This window comes from Camelus bactrianus, chromosome 16, assembly GCF_048773025.1.
Source record: "Camelus bactrianus isolate YW-2024 breed Bactrian camel chromosome 16, ASM4877302v1, whole genome shotgun sequence".
Classification (NCBI taxonomy): domain Eukaryota; kingdom Metazoa; phylum Chordata; class Mammalia; order Artiodactyla; family Camelidae; genus Camelus; species Camelus bactrianus.
In genome coordinates this window covers 54,328,968-54,348,763 of record NC_133554.1, presented here as the reverse complement: position 1 = coordinate 54,348,763, position 19,796 = coordinate 54,328,968, and the positions used below count along the sequence as shown (strand labels likewise).

Sequence of the window (19,796 nt, the reverse complement as noted above, 5' to 3'; positions counted from 1 at the left end):
TCTCTGCTTCCTGGACCCAAGTCTGCTTCTCCAAACAGTTTTATATTGTGTTGCTTGAAATACCACTTTGTGATATTTCTGCCAGTCACCACTTGCCTTTGGAGTAAAAGTTGGCATTTGCCAAAGACCAGTATGGGGAGGAGAGGTAGCTGGGAGGGGCTGGGAGCTGGAGCAGGTTTGTGGCCTGGCCTCCCCCTCACCCTGAGGGCAGGTATCCTGTTGGTTCTCAGCACACACAACATCACCCGCTTCATGGCTCTGTTTTGCAGTCCATTGCTCCTTCCTCTCGACTCTCTACTTCATCCCCCTTCCTCCAGCAACTTCCTCTCCCTGCGGGTTCAGTTCAGGTCATGCTTGATCAACATGTCAAATCTACCAATCAGACTTGGGAAGATAAAAAATTGACCACATCCAGTGTTTGAGGTGGGGTTTGGCATTTGTTAACACATTTAGGCATGGGTAGAAATTTTTACATCCATCTAAATTGGAAAAGTGCACAGACCTCTAACCCAGCTATTTTATTTACAGGAAATTATCCTATCTTCACAAATGTATATCAAGTCACACATGCAAAAATATGCATTACAGAATTGTATGTAGTTGCAAAAAAACAAAACAAAACTTGAAAACAGCTTAAATGTCCATCAAGAAGGAAAGAACTAAATCATGATATATATAAATTATGAAATACTATGAAACCATTAAAAGCAAAAATTTATAGGTATTGATATGGAATGATTTTCAAAATACTTCAAGGGGAAATAGGGAAGTTTTAGGACAATATCAAAAATGTGCTATTTTTCTGTGATGAGGGGAAAGAATTTCAAATGTTTCTTTATGTCTCTCAATAGAATTTTACAGAATTTTTCAAAATCTGTCCCACATCTTTCTTGAGCTGATTTTTAAGCTTCTTAATATTTTTCATCACCATTGTATATTCTCTTCCCCACTGAATTGTCTAACTGGTCTACTGCTGACAAAAAAGCCAACTTACTCAACTCTGTGGTTGGTTGGTTTGATATATTTTGTTCGACTCTCTTTGCTGAGAAATACAAACCCCTTAAGGATGGCTCAGCTCTGTCTCCAATAACCTCCCTGCAGCACCCCTAGATGGGGCCTTTGTGGCCATGTTGTCTTAAGTGACCTGCGCAGCACCCTCCAACCACAGCCACAGGACAAGGAACTGAAACATTCAGACCTCTGTTGAAATTCTTGAACTTTATTTTAAAAGAATAAGAGCTGAAGGACAGTGACTGTTGTTGTTTAAAGATCATTCTGCCTAGAGTATTGAGGAATGGACTAGATTTGGGCAAAACTGGAAGCAGAGATAATACTAGTGTGCAGATGTACTAACACAGATGAAATAACAAGGGTAGCCTGGACTTGGGTAATTCCAGTGGGTACTGAGAGAAGGGAACACCTTTAAGAGATGTCTGGGAAGCACCCACTAGAGGAATTACTGAATGATTAACCTTGCGGCATGTGGGAGAAGAAGGCTGGCAGGATGACATCTGGGAATGGGGATGACATTTGCTGGACTTGGGAACCCAGGAGAAGGAGCCGGTTGGAAGGGGAGGGCGAAGAAGAATGTGGTTTGCATGGGACAATGTACCAATGAGACTTCCCATAGATGAGGTTGAGTAGGCAGTTGATACATTAATCTGAAACTTCGGGGAAATCTGTGAAGGAAAAACTGATGTAAGAATACTAATGGCAAATAAAATTATGGGTGCAATGAGACCACCCAACAGAAATGGATAGAATAAGGAGGGACAGGTAGGATGGAAATCTCACAAATGGATAAAATTTAAGATAGGAGCAGATGAAGAATGTTTCTTTCCAAGTAGACTAAGAGCAACCAGAGAAATAGGAGAAACAGCTGGAGATTCAGTTGCAGAAAATTTGGGCAGAGGGGTGGGGATGCTGCAAAGAGGTCAAGTTATTTAAGGAGTCAGATAGGGTTTAACACAGATATGGTTGGAGGCGTAGTTTTAATACACCCACACAAAGGAAGTAGAGTCAAAAGATTTATTACTTACAGGTCTCAGAGCTGGATTGGGAAGGCAGGAGGAGGATGGTGGCAATGATCAGGAGGAAGGGCAGTCCTCCATCCCAGGTCACAAGACAGCAGGAGATACAGAGCAAGGTAGCAAGCACCTGTTACTGATAAGGTGTTGGGGCAGAAGTCATTGATTTTTTTGCAGCTTTAACTCTAAGTGGTTATTTTAAAAGGTGCCCTGGGAAAACCAAGGTGGGAACTTATGGTGGGAATCTTAAGCTCAGGTCTTTATCGAAATGTCCAGACTCTGGGTGTGAGTAGGGCTATCGTACTGTAAAATGCCTAGGCAACAAGTCAGAAAAAACAAAACTGGTTTTCTCATAAGCCATTTTTCTCATCAGACATGGTCATGGTCAACATGCGTTTGCTCTGGTTGATGTATACACGGTTCGTGTTCTCCCCCTGCTTTGAGCCAGTGGCCTGAACAAGGATGATGCAGTTATTCTGATCCGCGTCTCGGCACCACCACTTCACATAGTTCTCCCACCCTGGGCTGTAGTGACAGTGAGTGGTCACTTGGAAAAAGTAGAAGGAAGGAAATGATGAAGAAAAGAACAAAAATTAATGAAGTAGAACATAAACATAAAACAGAGATCAACAAAGCCAGCAATTGTTTTTTTAAAAAAAAAAAAAACCTTCATGAGATATTTGTGATAGAAAGAGAAGGGGTCTAAATAATCAACATCAATCATGAAAAGGGGGACATCACCATATACCCTGCACTTATTAAAAAGATAATTTGAGGCTAAGATAAGAAAAGGACAGGATGATAAAATGATATCTAAACAAGTTTATGCCAATAAATTTGAAATTTTAGGTGGAATAACAAATTCTTGGGAAAAACAATATACTAAAATTAGCACAAAAAGAAATAAAAAAGCTGAATAATCTTACAACTATTTAATGAATCAAATCCATTATTAGAAATTTCCCCCAAAGAAAATGCCAGGCCTATACAGTTTCAATGGAGATATTCACTAAACATTTAAGGAAGAAATAATGTCTAGTTTATACCAGAAAATACTGGAACAAAGGAAAAGGGGATGCAATCCCCAGTCCACTCAATGCAATTAGTATAATCTTGATGCCAATCCTACAAGGCTAGTGAATGCAAGAAATATCGTGGGCAAATATCACTCACGAACATAAATGCAAAATTCTGGAACAAAAAATCACATGAATCCAGTGATATACAAGAAGGATAATCCATTGTCACCAATTTGGGTTCATGCCAGAATGCAAAATTGTTTGAACATTAGAAAATCAGTAAGTGTAACATGCTACAATAACAACATAAGAAGAAAAATCGTGATTATCAGACAGAACTATTTGCTAGATTTCAACAGCCCTTTGACCCTGGAGGCCTTTGCAGACCTCAAGAATTAACCACAGAGACCATGACTATGCTGGGTCTCTTCCCCCGCTGAAACTGGATATGGAACAGAGGCTGGGAACAGCAGCTATGAAGTCCCAGCCCCAAACTTCAGAAAGGGCAGGAAAGCATTGGCAGGAATTGGGTTCTCTGGGTCCATGGAAGAGGGTCCCTTTGATCCATGGACTGAAACTGGGACCATCACCTTCATCTCCTTGGGCAAGACTCAGGCACTGACTGTGCCGAGGAAAAAATAATGTGCCACAAAGGGCTTGATCTCATCCTAGAGGAGGCCCTGGGAGCCATGAGAGCATCTAAGGGAAGCCCTGTCCCTCCCCATCCCAAGTGGCCAGTGGGGGTTCTATGAGACCTCAGGACTCACCCACTCCATGTGACAGTTCCCTCTGCATGACAGTCAAGTCACTAAAGAGGGACCCCAGGGACCAGGACAGAGCAGGCCCTGAGGAGACACATCCACACGTACACATACTCTTACCTGGGTCAACAGTCACTTCAACTTGGACCCCCAGGTCAGTTCCAGCTCTCTCAATCCCACACCAGTAAGTGTCTGCATCGTTCAGCCTGAGCTTCTCCATGGTCACAGTGAACGAGCGATTTTTCTGATTGTCCCTGATGGACACACGGTCCTTCTTCACCTCCTGCTCTGATCCAGTGGTTTTAACAACGAACTTGCAGCTGTCCCAGTCAGCTCCTCGACACCACCACTTCACATAGGGCTCCCACCCAGGGCCGTATTGACACTGCACAGTCAACGAGTCCCGCTCCAGGCCACTCACTGCTTTTGGACCCGTGATGGCAGCTGAACCTGGAAAACACAAATCCATGCACCTGTCACCTTCCACCTAAGGGCAGGGTCACAGCCTCCTGCACTGCAGAGAGTTCCAATAAACCTAAGGGCTTCATGAGTTGAGTAACAGTGAAGGAAGAAATATACCTTACACATAAAGATCTTTTGTCCTTCAAACTTCCACTGGGTCAAGCTACCATGAAAATCCTATAAAAGCACAACCACAGATCTCAAGGAAACAAAATGTTGACACTGATTAATAATAGCTTCTTATAGTTCACCCCTTCTCCCTGTGTATGGCCAGTAAGTCTTTATATTTCGATCCATGTTTTTAATGCAACCATCTATGTTATGCTGGTCTGATGGGGAGGAAAGACCAGAGGACCCATTTCCACGGAGGATTATTTTGTACTGATGACCTCAGAGGTCCAGGTGAAGAGGCCCCATCACCCAGCTGTTCCTAAGAGAAGCTGTTCCTAATGGTTCTAATTGCTTCTAGTGGTTCTACAGTAAACCACCCTGGCAGGAACGCCTCTGAAGTCGACCAAAACAGGGATGCCAGTTGGCGCCCCCACACTGTGGAGTCCACATCACACAGGTCTCATCGTCTTCCCAACAAATCGCTTTGGTTCCTTTGACAAAAAGCAAATCTGTGAGTTATTGATGGATTTCCCATTCTGTTCCACTGATCCACTTGTCTGTCTTTATGCCAATCCATCCTGTCTTGAACACTGTAACTCTGCAGTAAGGCAGATATCAGGGTAAAGCAGCATTTTCTCACATGTTCTTCTTCTTCTTTCTTTCACTTTCTGTCCGGGCTCAACTCAGACCCATCCTCATACGGGAAGTTTTTTTCTGTCATTTTCTTTGTGCATCTTGGTCACGGTTGATAGCAGAGAACTGCTACTTTCACACAATTGATCTGGCAGACTTCCAGTTTTTGGTGTTCTGAGATCAGAATGTAAATGGTGCAAAGGAATTTCTGTTTCTTTAGGATCTTAAAAAATTGTCTGTAAAACTATCTGGCAAATTCTTTATTGGAGCAGATTCTTTTTTCCTATCAATATTGACCTATTCAAGTTTTTAAAATTGTTCTCGGGTCACTTCTATTTTTTTTTTTTTTTTTGGTTTTGTTTTTCCTAGAAAGTTACCTATTTTACAGAGTATGTAGTAGTCAAAGTTCTCTAATAATGAAGTACCCTTTTATCCTTGGAATTATTACTAACTGTATTAGACCTTTTTTTCTCTACTTACCTACAGGTTATTTTTGACATATATCTTCTCACAAATTGCTTTTTTAAAAGCTGGAATTCTCTAATAAAAAAAATCAAAACAACCAGGTTAAAAAAAATAAAGTACCCTTTTATAATTAATTTTATCATACTATTATAATGACATATTTTCATTACACTCGCCATTTGATTTAATTGATTACATGTGCGAGGAGATATCTTCCTTCACTGTTTTTGCTCCCGTTCCTCTTCCTCCTTCCTTTTTCCTGTATTAAACCATTTTGAGATTTAGTTACTAAATGCTACTGTTTTTATTTTGAAATTATTAATATCTCATATGTATAATTTTATTCCTTGCAATTATCACTTGCTATCTTTTTCCAATTTGCTAAGTTAAATACTATGATAATTTTCTTCCTTTCTAAAATTAACTAAAGCGTGTTTAAGGCTAAGAATTTACTTTTTTTGCCCACTTTTAAAATTGATATATAATTTAAATATCATAAATTTTACTCTTTGAAAGTTTATCTTTCGGTAGTTTTTAGGATATTCACAAAGTTGTGCAACCATCAGCTCTATCCAATTCCAGGGCGTTTTCATCACCTCAAAAAGAAGCCCTACTGGGGGTAAGGGAGTAACTCAGTGGTAGGGTGCATGCTTAGCATGCATGAGGTCCTGAGTTCAATCCCCAGTACCTCCACTGAAAAAAAAAAGAAGCCGTGTGCCCATTCACAGTCACTGCCCCACTTCACTCTTCCCTGAAGCTTTCGGCAACCTCTAATCTACCTTCTGTCTCTGTGGATTTGCCTTTCTGGACCTTTCTTATAAGTGGAATCATACAATTTAACAAAAAGGTTTGCACAAAGATTTGTTACATAATTATTTACCATACAAAAAATAAAAGAAACAAGGCTAACTTCCATCAACTAGGAGAATAATTATACAACGAAATAGAATGCAGACACTGATAATCGTCCTTGGAAATGAGAGCCGAGAAGAGAGCCCTCATCAGGAGCCGCATAGGCTAGCGCCTTGATCTTGGACTTCCCAACCTTGAGCGCTGTGAGATGAGAAATTTCTACTGTTTAAGCCACTCCAGTCTATGGTGTTCTGCTACGGCACTTCAAGCTAACTTATACACATGTATGTCTCTTTACCCGGATTAATTTCCAGATTAAGCTAATAATAACATGCAAGTTTCCCGAGTGATTTTCCACATGCAAATCTTCCCATCAGAGTTTTGTTTCCTATATAGATGTTGAGTAAGTCAATGGATGAATAAATGGGGTCATTTTATTTCCCATGACAACCTCCTTCCCTGAAGAGACTCTCCTTGCACCATGCCCCGAGCCCTGTGGTTCCCGTTCCTCAGGGGCTCCCCTGGGAGAATGAGAAGTTGCAGAGCCATATGGTCCTACTTCCCTAGAGTCTGTCTTCTCTGAGCATCAAGGACCAGCTGCCCCTCAGGGACTTGACATCGAGCCCAGAACTAGACACCTTCTCATCTCTGGTCTCTCCTCCACCGTGACACCCAGCCCCCACCCCGCCGCCGATGTGTATCCACTATTGTGCTTACTACTTTGGACCATGGGCAGGTCTTTGGCTTGTCCAGGGCAAAAACTCAGGCAGGTTGATGTGTGGGGCTGCGCGACACTCCAGAGAGCCTGTCCCCCACTGGCTTCACTGCCTGTCTGCCTCCCGGTCCTCTGAGCTCTTTAGAGGAAGGCAAGACCAGTGGTGGAGGCTTTTAAACGATCCAGATGCCTGAGCCCCACCTTGACCAAGCAGATCTGAGCTGGAGCCTGAGCATCTGTGATCATCAGGGGTGGATCCCTTCCTTAGTTCATTCTTTCATTCTTGGATCTGTTTGTGTAGAACAGCCAGGGTTGAGAAGCACTGTCCTAGACGGGGGATGTTTTGGTTTGGTTTTGCTTCTTGGTTGTTTCCCAGCACCTAACGTAGAACCTGTGAGGTAGCAAAACCCTGATTTTTGTATAATGAATAAGTGTCTGGAGGAGTGAATTTTCCCTGCCCTGTTCCCTGCCCTGTTCCCGCAGGACAGACCCTCTCTGTCTCCTGCCCAGCCTGAGTCACTCCAGTTCCTGAAGCCCAGCCCCGCTCACCTGGGTGGAAGAGAAGGAGCAGAGCCGGGAGCAGCCACGTGGTCCTGCCTCCCATCTCTGGTGATCACACGCGCTCAATACCCTTCAAGGACTTGATGCCAAAGTTGGAGGTGAACACCCTGAGCCTCCTTCAAGGTTCAAGTGAAGCCACTTGAATCTGCTTTGCATTTATCTCTGATTCACTTCCCATTGTCTACACCTACTTCTGCATTTTACATATTAGGAGAAAAGGGTGTCATTCTTGGTGAGGTTGGACTTGCACTAGGTGACAGGAGATGTGTCAAGACCTATGCGCATTATGGGAAAGACAGATGATCCGTGCCTAGTCGGAGCAGCCAAGGATTCTGCTAAATGAACGGTCGCTGGAGGATTGGGGAAGGAAACCATAAGGAGTCAGACCAGTCCAGATGGGAATTTTCTGGTTCTGTTTCCTCTAGATCCCCCTGCCTGGGTGCAAACCCAGCAGCCCACATCCAATGACTTGAAAACTCAAGACGGGACCTTCAGAGCTCAGGATGAGCAAAACAAGAGGGCTGGGAAGGAAAAAAGTGATGGGGGGAGGTGGTAATTCCCAGAGTTTTCTTGGTGTTTGTTTTCTTTCCCTCTCTACTCCTGCTGGCTTTTTTTTTTCCTTCTAAATCTGGCAATCTTAGCTGTGACCCAAGATACACCTCCTCAAACCTGCATAGGTGACAATTCTCTGTAACTGCTCAAAGGCCTGCTTGTCATCCTTGTTTGGAGCAATGTGTTCAAGGGGAATGCCCAGGCCAGAAATCCACATGTCATCCTCCCAGCCTTCTCCCACGTGCCCCAAGGTTAATCATTCAGTAATTCCTCTAGTGGGTGCTTCCCAGACATCTCTTAAAGGTGTTCCCTTCTCTCAGTACCCACTGGAATTACCCAAGTCCAAGCTACCCTTGTTATTTCATCTGTGTTAGTACATCTGCACACTAGTATTATCTCTGCTTCCAGTTTTGCCCAAATCTAGTCCGTTCCTCAATACTCTAGGCAGAATGATCTTTAAACAACAACAATCACCCTCCTTCAGTGGCTCTTATTCTTTTAAAATAAAGTCCAAGAAATTCAACAGAGCTCTGAATGTTTCAGCTCCTTGTCCTGTGGCTGTGGTTGGAGGATGCTGGGCAGGTCACTTAAGACAACATGGCCACAAAGGCCCCATCTAGGGGTGCTGCAGCGAGGTCCTTGGAGACAGAGCTGGGTTTGTTTTACTCAGCAAAGAGAATCAAACAAACCACTTCAAACAAACAAACCAAAGAGGTGAGTAAGTCGGCCTTTTCCAGGGAGACACACACAAATTGACGGCATTTTTATTTATTAGCAGTTGAAAGTCCACAGTGTCTCAGGGGAGGGAAAATAATGCTGATGATCCACACCAAGTTTATCTTCTAATGTTTTATTGAAGAGTTTTATTTGCATCGATATCTGGAAATGAGGTTGGACTATATTTTCTTTTTCTTGTGTGTTACCTTGGTCAGGTTTGAGTATCAGTATTATGCCAATTTCACCAAAAAATGTTGGCGTCCCCTCCTTTTAGATGCCCAGGAACGGCTTCCGTAGTGTTGGAAGCATCTGTTCTCAAATGCTTTGGAAGGATTCACCTGTGAAATCACTGGGCTTTGTCCATCATTTGGGGGTTGAAGTCAGGACCAGAAAGAGTAAGTTCTCAAATTTTTCCATAGTATTTTAAGAAAACATTTCTATTTCTTCTGCAGTAAGCTTAGTTCATTTATAAGTTCCTAGAAAATTACTCAGTTTACAAGAAGACTTTTGTAAAATGCTCTCCTGCAATTCCCTTAATTTTCTCTTTATCTGGGACTATTCTCCGTTTTAATTCCTCTGTTGTATTTCTCCCTCATTTTCCTCCACGCCCTGGAAAGTCAGTCCTCGGGTTTATTCACGCTTTTACTGCTTTTCTGTTTTCAAATGAACTAAATCCTGCTTTTGTCTTTCTTCTTTGTTTTCTTAGACAGAGAGTGAGAAATCTTTCCCTTCTTATAAGGCCACCCATCCTATCAGACCAGGGCCCCATCCTCATGACCTCATTTAACCCTATTTACCTTCCTGGGGACTCATCTCCAAATCCTGTCACGTAGCTAGGGGCTTAGGGCTTCAACATACGAACTGGGGTTGCGAGGAGACACAGATGTTTGGTCCATGACAGATGATTAACAAACATCTTAAAATTTAAATCAAACTCTGATCTTTGTCCCCAAACCAGCCTTTCCCACTTCAGTTCATTGCAATTCCATTCTTCTACTCAGGCTTTAACCCCTGACCCCTCTCTTCTGCTCATCTGCTGTACTGATCTGGTAGGATGTCCTGTTGCTCTTCCTTCAAAATGCCCATCTCCAGGCTCTGATCCCTCCCTATGCACTCCCTGCTCTTGGCTGAGTGCAAGTCACCACGACTGTTGGACTTTTGGAGACTCCCTGGTCTCCCAGTCCTCACATTAGTCCCCTTCCTCATCTGAACAGTCTGTTCTCCATCCGACAGGAGGAACAATGCTTTGAAAATGTGCGTGGGACGCCACTCCTCCGCTCAAGACCTTTCACGGTCCTCGCTTCACTCTGAATTTCTCTTCAACCTCATGTCCGACTAACCTCCCTCCACGCGGTCTTTGGCAGCCTCCCTGGACTCCATGTGGCCCTTGATCAGTACCACCAAGAGCCTTGACAGCCGGCTTCACGGGGCTGCACCCTGTGTGGTTGCACCGGCTACTTAGAAGGGTCCCGTGGTTGGTCTTAATGCTCTGTGGCCACCATCTTGAAATTCTTAATAATTCTAGAATAAGGCATTTTCACTTTGCACTGGGCCCTGCCAACAGCTGGCCTCATCCAGAGAGGGCCTAGTCATGTCTGGCCACATGGGACTACTCACGGCAGCCACAGAAATGGGCTATTTACAGAGGGGAAGACTTGCTTGGAAATCTTGATAGAAATTAACCGAGCCTGGCGTGGCTGTCTGGGCTATGCTGTGATTTAGAGAAGGGGGGGTGAGCCTGCTGATTGTGGGTAAGGGATGGGAAGGGCATTATCTTCACTGGGAACGGAAACAGGAATCGCCAATTCAACTATGTTTGATGAGGATGAACTTCAGCAAATTTTCAGCATCATTACCAACAGATGACATGATGCACTGGGGCCCCAGCTTCCCTCATTTTCTCACCATCTGTGAGAAAAGCACCAAGAGGCTGACAAAGGAAGCAGAAAATTGCCGAGAAAAGCAGAAGAAGGAGCTGGGTGAGCAAACCCTGGATGAGAAATTTCCAGCCTCAGGACGAGCTGTAGCTGAGGGCATCCCCCAGGGAGTCGGGGCCATGTAGCTGCTGTCAGCTCTGCTGCTTCTCTGGGTTCCAGGTGAGCGGGGCTGTGCTGGGTGTAGGGAAGTATGCGCTGGCAGAAAGGGTGGCGATGGGAGGAGGAGAACTAAAGGCATAAGGAAAAAGGGGATGAGGTGTCTGTGTAAAAACCCCAGCTCACAGTATTTCCTCATTGGGGTGGGATGAGGGCGAAATGTAAAATGTTTCCCACAGAGTGAGCCGTTCTAAGCCCTAAGTAAATTTGGCCACTTGAGTCATTATTACCATCATTTTTAAAATCAGGAATAGCATCTTGATACACCAGAGAGATGAGGAGAAGTTACCCCTCCCCCTGCCTTTCTCCTTTGGTAACTGTAAGTTTGTTTTCTATGTCTGTGAGTCTCTTCGTTTTGTAAATAAGTTCATTTGTAACATTTTTTTAGATTTCACATGTAAATGATATCATATGATATTTGTCTTTCTCTGTCTGACTTACTTACTATGATCATCTCTAGGTCCATCCATATTGCTGCAATGGCATTATTTCATTTTTCATTTTTTATGGCTGAGTAGTATTCCTCTGTGTGTGTGTGTGTGTGTGTGTGTGTGTGTGTGTGTGTGTGTGTATCTCACATCTTTATAATACAATGTATTATAGTACATTATACTTTATAATGCAATACAATATACTACTACTAAGTCCCCCTGTGAATATCCATTTATGCATCTCCAGGCACTGATGCATCTCCACGTGGAAGCCTATGTCTGGCCGGTGGAGGGTGTGGGGGTGGGAGTGGCCTGCCCCTGTCTGATTCCTGGGGCTCTGCACTGTGGACCCCTGGAATGTGACACTGCTGGGAACTTGTCATCAGTCCTGGTCTGAGAATTTCCATAAATGATGGTGGAAGGAGAAATTGAACATTTCTTTTTGAGGCTCTGGTGGGACAAGGAGCTTGATGTAGGGGTGGGCTAGGGTGGGCTGGGGGAGGTGGCCATGCTAGCTCAGGGTCAGGGTCTGGCAGAGCATCAGAGGAGAGGGGGGCTCTGAGTGTCCCTCCCAGGGTCTCTCACGATGTTTTCGATCCAGAGGAAGTGGTTCCCAGATCTTAAAGGGTGGGGCTTCCGCAACTGAAAGAGCCTGCTGAGTCCAAGTCCAGCTCTGAAGCCCCCCGTGTGCCTCGCTTCACCGGGCCCCGCCCCGCCCCCAGAAACGGAGAGAATAGCGCCCCCAGAGCCTGAGCCGAGAACAGCAACGATTGCACAGAGAGGGCTCAGGGCCGCTGCCCCTGCTCCCTAGAGGCCCAAGCCTGAGTCTGGAGGTCTTCAGGTTGAGGCCTTTTGCCCCCTCCAGCAAGGTTCCTCAACCTCAGCACTGCTGACATGGGGGCTGGACCGCTCTGTGTGGTGGGGGGCTGATCCGCGCGCTGTAGGATGTTTAACAGCATCCCTGGTCTCTACTCACTCCATGCCAGTAGCAACTCCCCACCTCAACTGAGACCATCAAAAATGTTTCCAAACTTTGCCAGATCTCCCCCGACACGCAATATCACTCTTGGTTGGAAGTTAAGCCTTTGTTAGTCACATCGTTTGCAAATGTTTTCTCCCAGTCCATAGGTTATCTTTTCGTTCTGTTTATGGTTTCCTTTGCTGTGAAAAATCTTAAAAGTTTAATTAAGTCCCATTTGTTTATTTTTGCTTTTATATCTATTGTCTTGGTAGACTGACCTAGGCAAACATTGCCAAGATTTATGTCAGAGAATGTTTTGCCTATGTTTTCTTCTAGATTTATGGTGTTCTGTCTTATGGTTAAGTCTTTTGGCCACTTGAGTTTATTTTTGTGTATGGTTCTAGCTTCACTGCTTTACATGCGGCTGTCCAGCTTTCCCAGCACTACTCACCAAAGAGACTGTCTTTTCCCCATTGTATAGCCTTGCTTCCTTTGTTGAAGGTCCGTTGACCTTGGGTTTGTGGGTTCACCCTTGATTGGGAACCACTGCTTTAGGGACTGTTGATGGGAGAGGCAGACAGCACTCTGATGTAGAAAACAGGCCACTTTAACTTGCTGGGAAGTAAAGTGAAAAAATGCAAGACGTTCAAAATGAAGAAGCAAAAAGTATGGTTTTTATTTTGATTTTAGGGTGAAAAATAGCAAAAGCCTCACAATCTGTGGATGACAGGATTGCCTGGATGGCTGAATGGGTGGATGGAGGGAGAGGGAAAGGGAAAGGGAGGGATGGAAGGATGGATGGTTGGACAAATGGACAGACATAGAGATGGGCGATAAGTAGATAGATTGCATACCCAGTTCTTTTTCAAAAGTTTAGTATTTTGCCAAAACCATTTCTCAACAGCCCCTTGCCCTGGGTTAACCGCCTTTCTGTCAAAAGCAGATCAGACAGCAGCTGTTCCGTGGAGCACTGATGACGCCTTGGGTGTCTGGAGCCAGCGTGACTCTCCAGGCAGGAAGCAGAGAGTTTAGGGAGCTGGGTCCTAGTTATTTGGAACCAGGGCCTCCAGAGTGACTGGAGGAGGGAGGACAATGTCGTAATCTTGGAGGTGGCAGAGGGCCTGGAGATGAAGCCCCAGGCATGCCAAGGCTAGTGGGGAGCTGCTGAGGAGTTGGGGAGGGAAGGAACCTCTGGTGGGTCATCAGCGTGGAGCAGGGAGCCCCCCAAGACATAGGGTGATGGCAAGTGTTGCTACAGGATTCTATCCCAGGAGGGAAATCAAAGTGTGGCTGTCCTTGGATCATGGCCAAGAAAAGCCCCTTCCTAAGTGGCCTCTTTTTATCCCATGGCCTGTGTCCTGTGTGACCCAGACCTGTGAGCAGAGGCTCCATCTATACCAACAGGGGTTACGAGCCTGGGGCCCATGGATGAGCATTTGAGAAGAGGGCGTAACCAGAAGCTGGAGGCTTCATCCTAGCCCCCTGTACTGCGCTTCACCCAGTTTCTCCTGCTTCCCATTCTTATTTTCTATTTCCTAGTCCATTCATCCATCCATTTATCCATCCATCCATCCATCCATCCATCCATTCATCTATTTATTCAGAGTACACTCAGTGGCTTCATTCAGTTCTTGGTGTTTGATGGGGACAGGTGTCCCCTCACAGGACTGACAATTCTGGGGACCCAGAACCTATCTGGGGCCACCACAGTCTTCTCCCCCTCACATTCCAAGCTGGCTGAGCTCACACAGGCTGGGTGTGGCCTCTTAAGCCTCATAATCCACACCAGATGGCTCCTTAGCTCTCCCCCTGGGGTCTGCAGACAGCTCCTACCTCCCTGGCTCCTGACCCTTCCTTCCTCTGGCTTCAGGGTGACCTCCGGGCTTCCAGAGGACCTGACACCCAAGGCTCCTCTGGCTCAATTTCTTCAGGGTGAAGACAAGACTGATCGTGTTTCCCACGCTTTTTGACTCTGAGTGGCCCCCACAACGTGACAGGCACCGTGAGGGGATCCCGGAGCATGCAGTGTTGGTACAAGAAGGAATATAAGGCCTTTTACAAACACTGTGGCCGACAGCCATGCTTGCTACTTTGGCACCGGATTGTGCAGGCCAGAGGCCAAAGAAGAGGTGAGGTGCGGCCAAGTGTCCATCGTGGACCATCCTGGGGACCTCACCTTCACCGTGACCTTGGAGAACCTCACTGCAGCCGATGCAGGAAAATACAGGTGTGAGGTTACAATGATCCTGCAGGAAGGACTCCTTGGCTTCCTGCCCGAACCCTTTTTCCAAGGTTCAGGTGATTGTTTCCCCGGGTAAGACCCTCCTTTTCTCTGGTGCCAGCGATGAAGGAATCTGAGCTCATCTCTGCAGAGCATCCAAGGAAATTTCAATCCAGGAGAGAAGAACTGAGCTGGTGTTTGTGCATCAGAGATTCAAGACCAAGTGTGTCATGTAAATGTGAGTGTGTGGGAAGTGTGTGTGTGTCAGGTGTGGAAGAGTGAGTGTGGAAGAGTGTGAGGGTGTGAGTAGAGTGTGTGTGACTTCCAGGTCCCTACCACCGCCCTAGGTCCTGACACTCTGGACCTCAGGGATTGGGAGGCTGGCAGAGTTGGGGAGGGCCCTGTATCATCAGCTCCATCAGGACTGAGAGGCTCTTGCCACCTCCCTGTCCTCACAGGGCTTTATGTGTGGGGATGGAGGGTCCAACCAAGGGGTTCCCTTCTCACTCCCCCTTGACTTGAGCTCTCAGGATTTAGGCCTCTCCAGAGCCAGGGCCCCAAGTCTCACCCAGGGTCAGGAGAGGAACCCTGAGATGGTCCAGGCTCAGAGGTGACCCAGACTGCTAGCCTCACCCCTCTGATGGCCTGATCCCTGCTCCAGAAATCCAAGCTGCAGCCCCAGCCCTTCCCCCTGGGCCTTTCCTCAGCCCCTGACGTCTGTGCTAGCCCCGGGGAAAACCCATTTCTTGCATTTTCCGGAGGCCCTGGCCACTGGGCTGTGGGCCAGAGGGGCTTTGTGGGAAAGCCCAAGAGGGGGCCCTCAGCCCTCTGTCTGGCCTCAGTTTATGTCTCTGTCTGTCTGTCTGGCATCCTCTCTGACTTCTGCACCTTCCCTCTCTGGACTCTTGGTCAGGCAGGAGGGAGCCTCAAAACCCCTGGACCCAACAAGGCAGAAGTGGTGGTGGGGGACCTCTAACGCAGCATTTTTCTTTTTGAATTCTGTTTCTTAATCTTTTTATAAGCCTTTCTTTCTTTCCTTCCTTCCTTCCTTCCTTCCTTCTTTCTTTCTCTCTTTCTCTCTCTCTTTCTATCTTTTCTTTATTTCTTTCTTTTCTATCTTCTTTCTTTTCTATCTTCTTTCTTTCTTTCTTTCTTTCTTTCTTTCTTTCTTTCTTTCTTTCTTTCTTTCTTTCTTTCTTTCTTTCTTTCTTTCTTTCTTTCTTTCTTTCTTTCTCTCTCCCTCTCTCTCTTTTCCTTTCTTCCTTCTTTTCTCTCTTTCAGCTTGTTCTTGTTGCATAGGCGCTGTATCACCCCTTATCGATCTAAGGATATTCTTTTTTATTCTTCTGCTTCCTGCATTGTCTCAGCTTCCTCTGAGTTTCGTTTTTTCCTTTGTGTTGGTTCCTCTTTTTCATGTTTCATGAGGTGTTCCTCAGAAGGTCTTGTCTATGTGCATTTCAGAATGTGGCCATACTTGCTTTATGGATTATTAAATTTATAAAACTGTGAAGAAGGAAAGAAGAATCTGAGACTGGCCCTGAGCTTGGAGCTGAGGGAGGGGCTTATGGGGGGTGCTGGGGGAGGCGCCTCACCTTCAGGTGACTGCCGAGACACTCGGCTGTTTTCCTCCGGGTCCCTAGGTGTCTCTGTACTATGTCCTTCTTCCTGGTTGGCCACTGAGCCAGTGCCTATTCTCCAGTCTCCTGCCTGAGGGAATGCAGGTTAAGCTGCCAATGTCTGAGGATCTGGGTGTGCCAAGGGGGTCCCACTTTCCAGAAGGCAGATTCCACCTACCTTCCCTGTTTGGGGCTGGTGGTGCTCTCTAGCCATCAGCCATGTGAGGCATCCCTGCTTTCAAACTCCCCTGAAGCAAGCTCCACAGTCTTCTGTGGGGGTAGACAAAGTCGGGTGGGGGTGGTATGTGGACGCACTGGCTGGGGGCTGGGACCTAACTCCTGTGCTGGCCTTCACGCACTCCTGTTTTCAGCGAGATGAGGAACACTGAAATGCTTACTGGCAGAAGGCGATGATTCTCCGGTCCTGGTTTAAAAAGTGTCCACCCGGCTGCAGAGCAGAGGGAGAGTCTCCTGCACATTGGTCAAGCCTGGGTCTGACTATGGGGGGACGATGGTCCTAGAACATCTGTCCAGCCCCTTCCCTGAGTTCCCTCTGCTTCATGAAGTCAGATCCATGCAGGTGACAGGTAGCCGGTTGGAGAGAGGGCACTGGATCTCTGTTCTTCACCTTTCACTGTTCCCCCCCACCCCTCGGCAACAACCTCCAGCAGCAAGGACACCTGGACCTCTCAGCCAACACCAAGGGTAAGGTGCACGTGTCCCAGGGTCTTCTACCATCTGGATGGCTTCTTCCCTAGGGTAGGGCTTCCTGGACACAGATTTCCTTGGTTAGTCACCACTCAACAAATATTTAATTTACTTGCTGTGTGCTGGGAACATATCCAAAGGCTTGGGAATATGGCAGTGAAAAAAAAAGGCAAGGTTTGCTCTCAAGGAAGTTTCTCTCAAATGGGTAGATGTAAACAGGGGCAAAATGGATAAGACAGATGATAGATAGATAGATAAATGGATAGATAGATATGGATAAATGGGTGGATGAATAATAGATACATACATAGGAATAGACAGATGACCGTTGGTAGAGATGGAGAGATGTGACAGGATGGATAGATAGATGACAGATAAAGGTGGTAGATGGATAGGTAGGTAGATAGTTGGACAGGTAGATAGATAGAGGAAATGTCAGTTAATGGTAATTACTATGGAGGAAAATTAAGCAGGTGTCTAAGGACAGGGTGAGGGTGCATGGGAAGATGATGGAGCATGAAGAAGGCTATTTTGATGCTGAGTGAAAACAAAAAACAAAGAAACTTGTCTTAGTTTGGGTTTTCTCAAAACCAGGTCCTAAGACAAGGATTTAGGTGCAATTAGTTGCAGAGGGGTGATCCCAGGACATATGGTGAGGGAGAGGGAAATGGGGAAAGACAATGGAGTGGACATGAATGAGAGAGTTGTAGCAGCCGGCCTCAGTCCCACTGGCCACCCTCAGAGAGACAGTGTAGAACATTCCTTGGAACTGTCCCACTGCGGCGGGAGGAAGCTGAGGTTGTGATCCACACACATCCGTCCTCGTGGTGGGAGGAGACTGCGGGGTTGCTAATTTCACACAGAGTGATGACAGAAGGCTTCTCAAACAAAGTGTCATTTAAGCAGAGATCTGAAGGAAGTGGGAGAGCCCATCAAACAAGAATCTGGAGAAAGAGTGTCCAGGCAGAAGGTCATTAGTTGGGGCGTGAATTCTGTGGCATGTCTGGCCTACTTTGCTCAGTCAGCCATGTGCCCCCAACCCTGCCCTGAAAGCTAGAGATAGCCCTCGGGCAAAGGATGCAGGAGCTTGAGGTGGGAAACCACAGGCGGGTCCAAGACTGTCCGCAGCTGTGAGCAGCTCAAGTGGGCAAAGAGGATACAGGGCAGGGGACCAGGATACGTGCCAGGAGGGAAGTAATCTTGGAGAGGACCTGGAAGGGCATCTGCTGAACCCTTAGGCTGCAAGCCAGGAAGAGGGTTGGTGGGGAGATTAAACAAAGGCTCAGTGTGAGGAGAGGACACAGCATTTGTGAGGAGCTGGAATGAGGGCAGGTCCTGGGACCCAGGAGGTGAAAGGTGAGCTTGGAGAGGTCACTCCATGGAACTGAGATTGTCGAACCATTTAAGCAGAAGAGCTGCTCCCATGAAGGTACTTAAGCATGAGTGAAGACATTAATTTGACTGAGGAGTGGTTCTAAGAGGACATTTCATCCTTGAAGTTGGTCCCAGCGAGAGCTGAGTTCCTGGGAGTGCTGATGGCTGATAGATCAGCACGTGGGTTCAGAAAGCTGTTTCTGGGGCCAGGGTCCCTACATCTCTCCTCCTCTCTGTTCCTCACCACCACATCCTCCTGCACCTGTCTGCTGGGTCCTGACACTCGAGTTCAGTAGTCTGTGGCCCTCAGCACGGGGTGCTCTGGCCTTGGTACCAACCAGGGGTGATGTCGATACTGACTTTGAGGCCACGGGACCTGGGCACAAAGAGAGATGGGGAGGGGGCGGAGTCTGGGCCAGTCACCATGTCCCCCACAGGTCCCTGCTCAGCAGTGTCCACTTCCTGCTCCTCGTCCTCCTGAAGGTGCCCCTGTTCCTGGGCATGCTCAGTGCTGTCCTCTGGGTCAACAGGCCTCAGTGAGCAACTGGTGGGGAAAAAAGAGTCAGCCTGACCCAGACAATCTGCCTCTCCCCTCGCCCATCGACAACCTGTCCAGAGACACAGCCACTCAGACTAGAGAGGAAGGAACTTCTGACCTTGAACCTTATATCTCTTTTTACCTTATTGCTAGAGACTTATTTTAAAAACTAAAAATTGTAATGAAATATATCACATACACAAAAGTGTGTATATAATGTATGTGTCTGGTGCTTGGCTGGGGAGGACGGGGGAGAGCCTTCCACTAAAGCCCCCAGAACTCCTAACTCCCTAGGAGAGAACGCCAGGCACAGCACGTCTGGCCAGGGGACCCTGAGGTAAGGGGGCTGCTTTTCTGTGATCTTACTCACCTGAGTACTTTTTCTCCCAGGTGTGGATTCTCAACTTAGGATTTCTTTATTCCTTTATTCATTCTTCGAATACTCACAAAGAGCCTAGTAAGTGCCAGGCGTGTTTCTAGGTGTCAGGGGTAGAGCCATCGCCAAAACATGGGCTTTATATTCTAACAGGGGTTTTCAGAAAATAAAGAAATAATACTGGTTTATAATAAGCGTGATGGAGAAAAACAAACCAGAGTTCAGAGGACGGGGTGACAGAAGCCAGGGATGGCCTCTCGGATGACAGCATCAGGCAGGTGAGGGAGCGGAAGTGGAAGGTCTGGGCAAAGGCAGCGGCTGGGTCAAGAAGGAGCCAGGGCAGTGAGGACCCTCATAAGCCCTCTCCCCCACTGTGTTGTTTCCTCTAATCCAACGTCAAAAACACTGTCTCCATAAAATAGAGCCTCTTTCTCTCTGAGAAGTGGGTAGAGATGCAGTTTACCTTGTTGGGAGACTCTCCCGTGTCCGAGTCCCGTGTCAGTCAGCGGGCTTGCTGGTTGAGGAACCATGGAGAACTGACTGTACAGGAGAGGAGCCCCCACCCCCCCGCCTATCTGCCTTCTCAGTTCCACACCTGGGTCT

General features: G+C 46.6%; 2 protein-coding genes across 3 annotated transcripts; one reads left to right on the top strand and one right to left on the bottom strand.

Moving 5' to 3' along the window:
* Positions 1-1,203: 1,203 nt before the first annotated feature.
* LOC105065812 (CMRF35-like molecule 5) lies at positions 1,204-7,749 on the bottom strand. Of its 2 annotated transcripts, XR_012499637.1 has the most exons (4): positions 7,595-7,749; positions 3,928-4,257; positions 2,040-2,574; positions 1,204-1,679 (listed from the first exon to the last, which is right to left on the bottom strand). XR_012499637.1 is itself a non-coding variant. In XM_045513411.2 (3 exons), the coding sequence occupies exons 1-3, from the start codon at positions 7,647-7,649 to the stop codon at positions 2,378-2,380; spliced, it is 582 nt and encodes a 193-aa protein (XP_045369367.2). In that variant the 5' UTR covers positions 7,650-7,749; the 3' UTR covers positions 2,015-2,377. The 2 variants fall into 2 exon arrangements, 1 of the variants encoding a protein (XP_045369367.2); XM_045513411.2 differs by lacking the exon at positions 1,204-1,679 and having other exon boundaries at positions 2,015-2,574.
* A 2,992-nt stretch (positions 7,750-10,741) lies between these two features.
* On the top strand, positions 10,742-18,584 carry CD300H (CD300H molecule). Its single transcript, XM_074343625.1, is given in 3 exon segments — positions 10,742-10,971; positions 14,231-14,484; positions 14,486-18,584. Coding segments are annotated over 2 exon segments (297 nt in total). The 5' UTR covers positions 10,742-10,971; positions 14,231-14,380; the 3' UTR covers positions 14,679-18,584.
* Positions 18,585-19,796: the final 1,212 nt, after the last annotated feature.

Bases quoted from the DNA above. Each gene is read 5' to 3' on its own strand.
- LOC105065812 (XM_045513411.2), bottom strand. From the start codon at position 7,649: ATGGGAGGCAGGACCACGTGGCTGCTCCCGGCTCTGCTCCTTCTCTTC. The intron at 4,258-7,594 runs GTGAGCGGGGCT...TGTGTTTTCCAG, and splicing joins GCTCCTTCTCTTCCACCCAG to GTTCAGCTGCCATCACGGGT. The intron at 2,575-3,927 runs GTAAGAGTATGT...ACTTTTTCCAAG, and splicing joins TGAAGTGACTGTTGACCCAG to TGACCACTCACTGTCACTAC.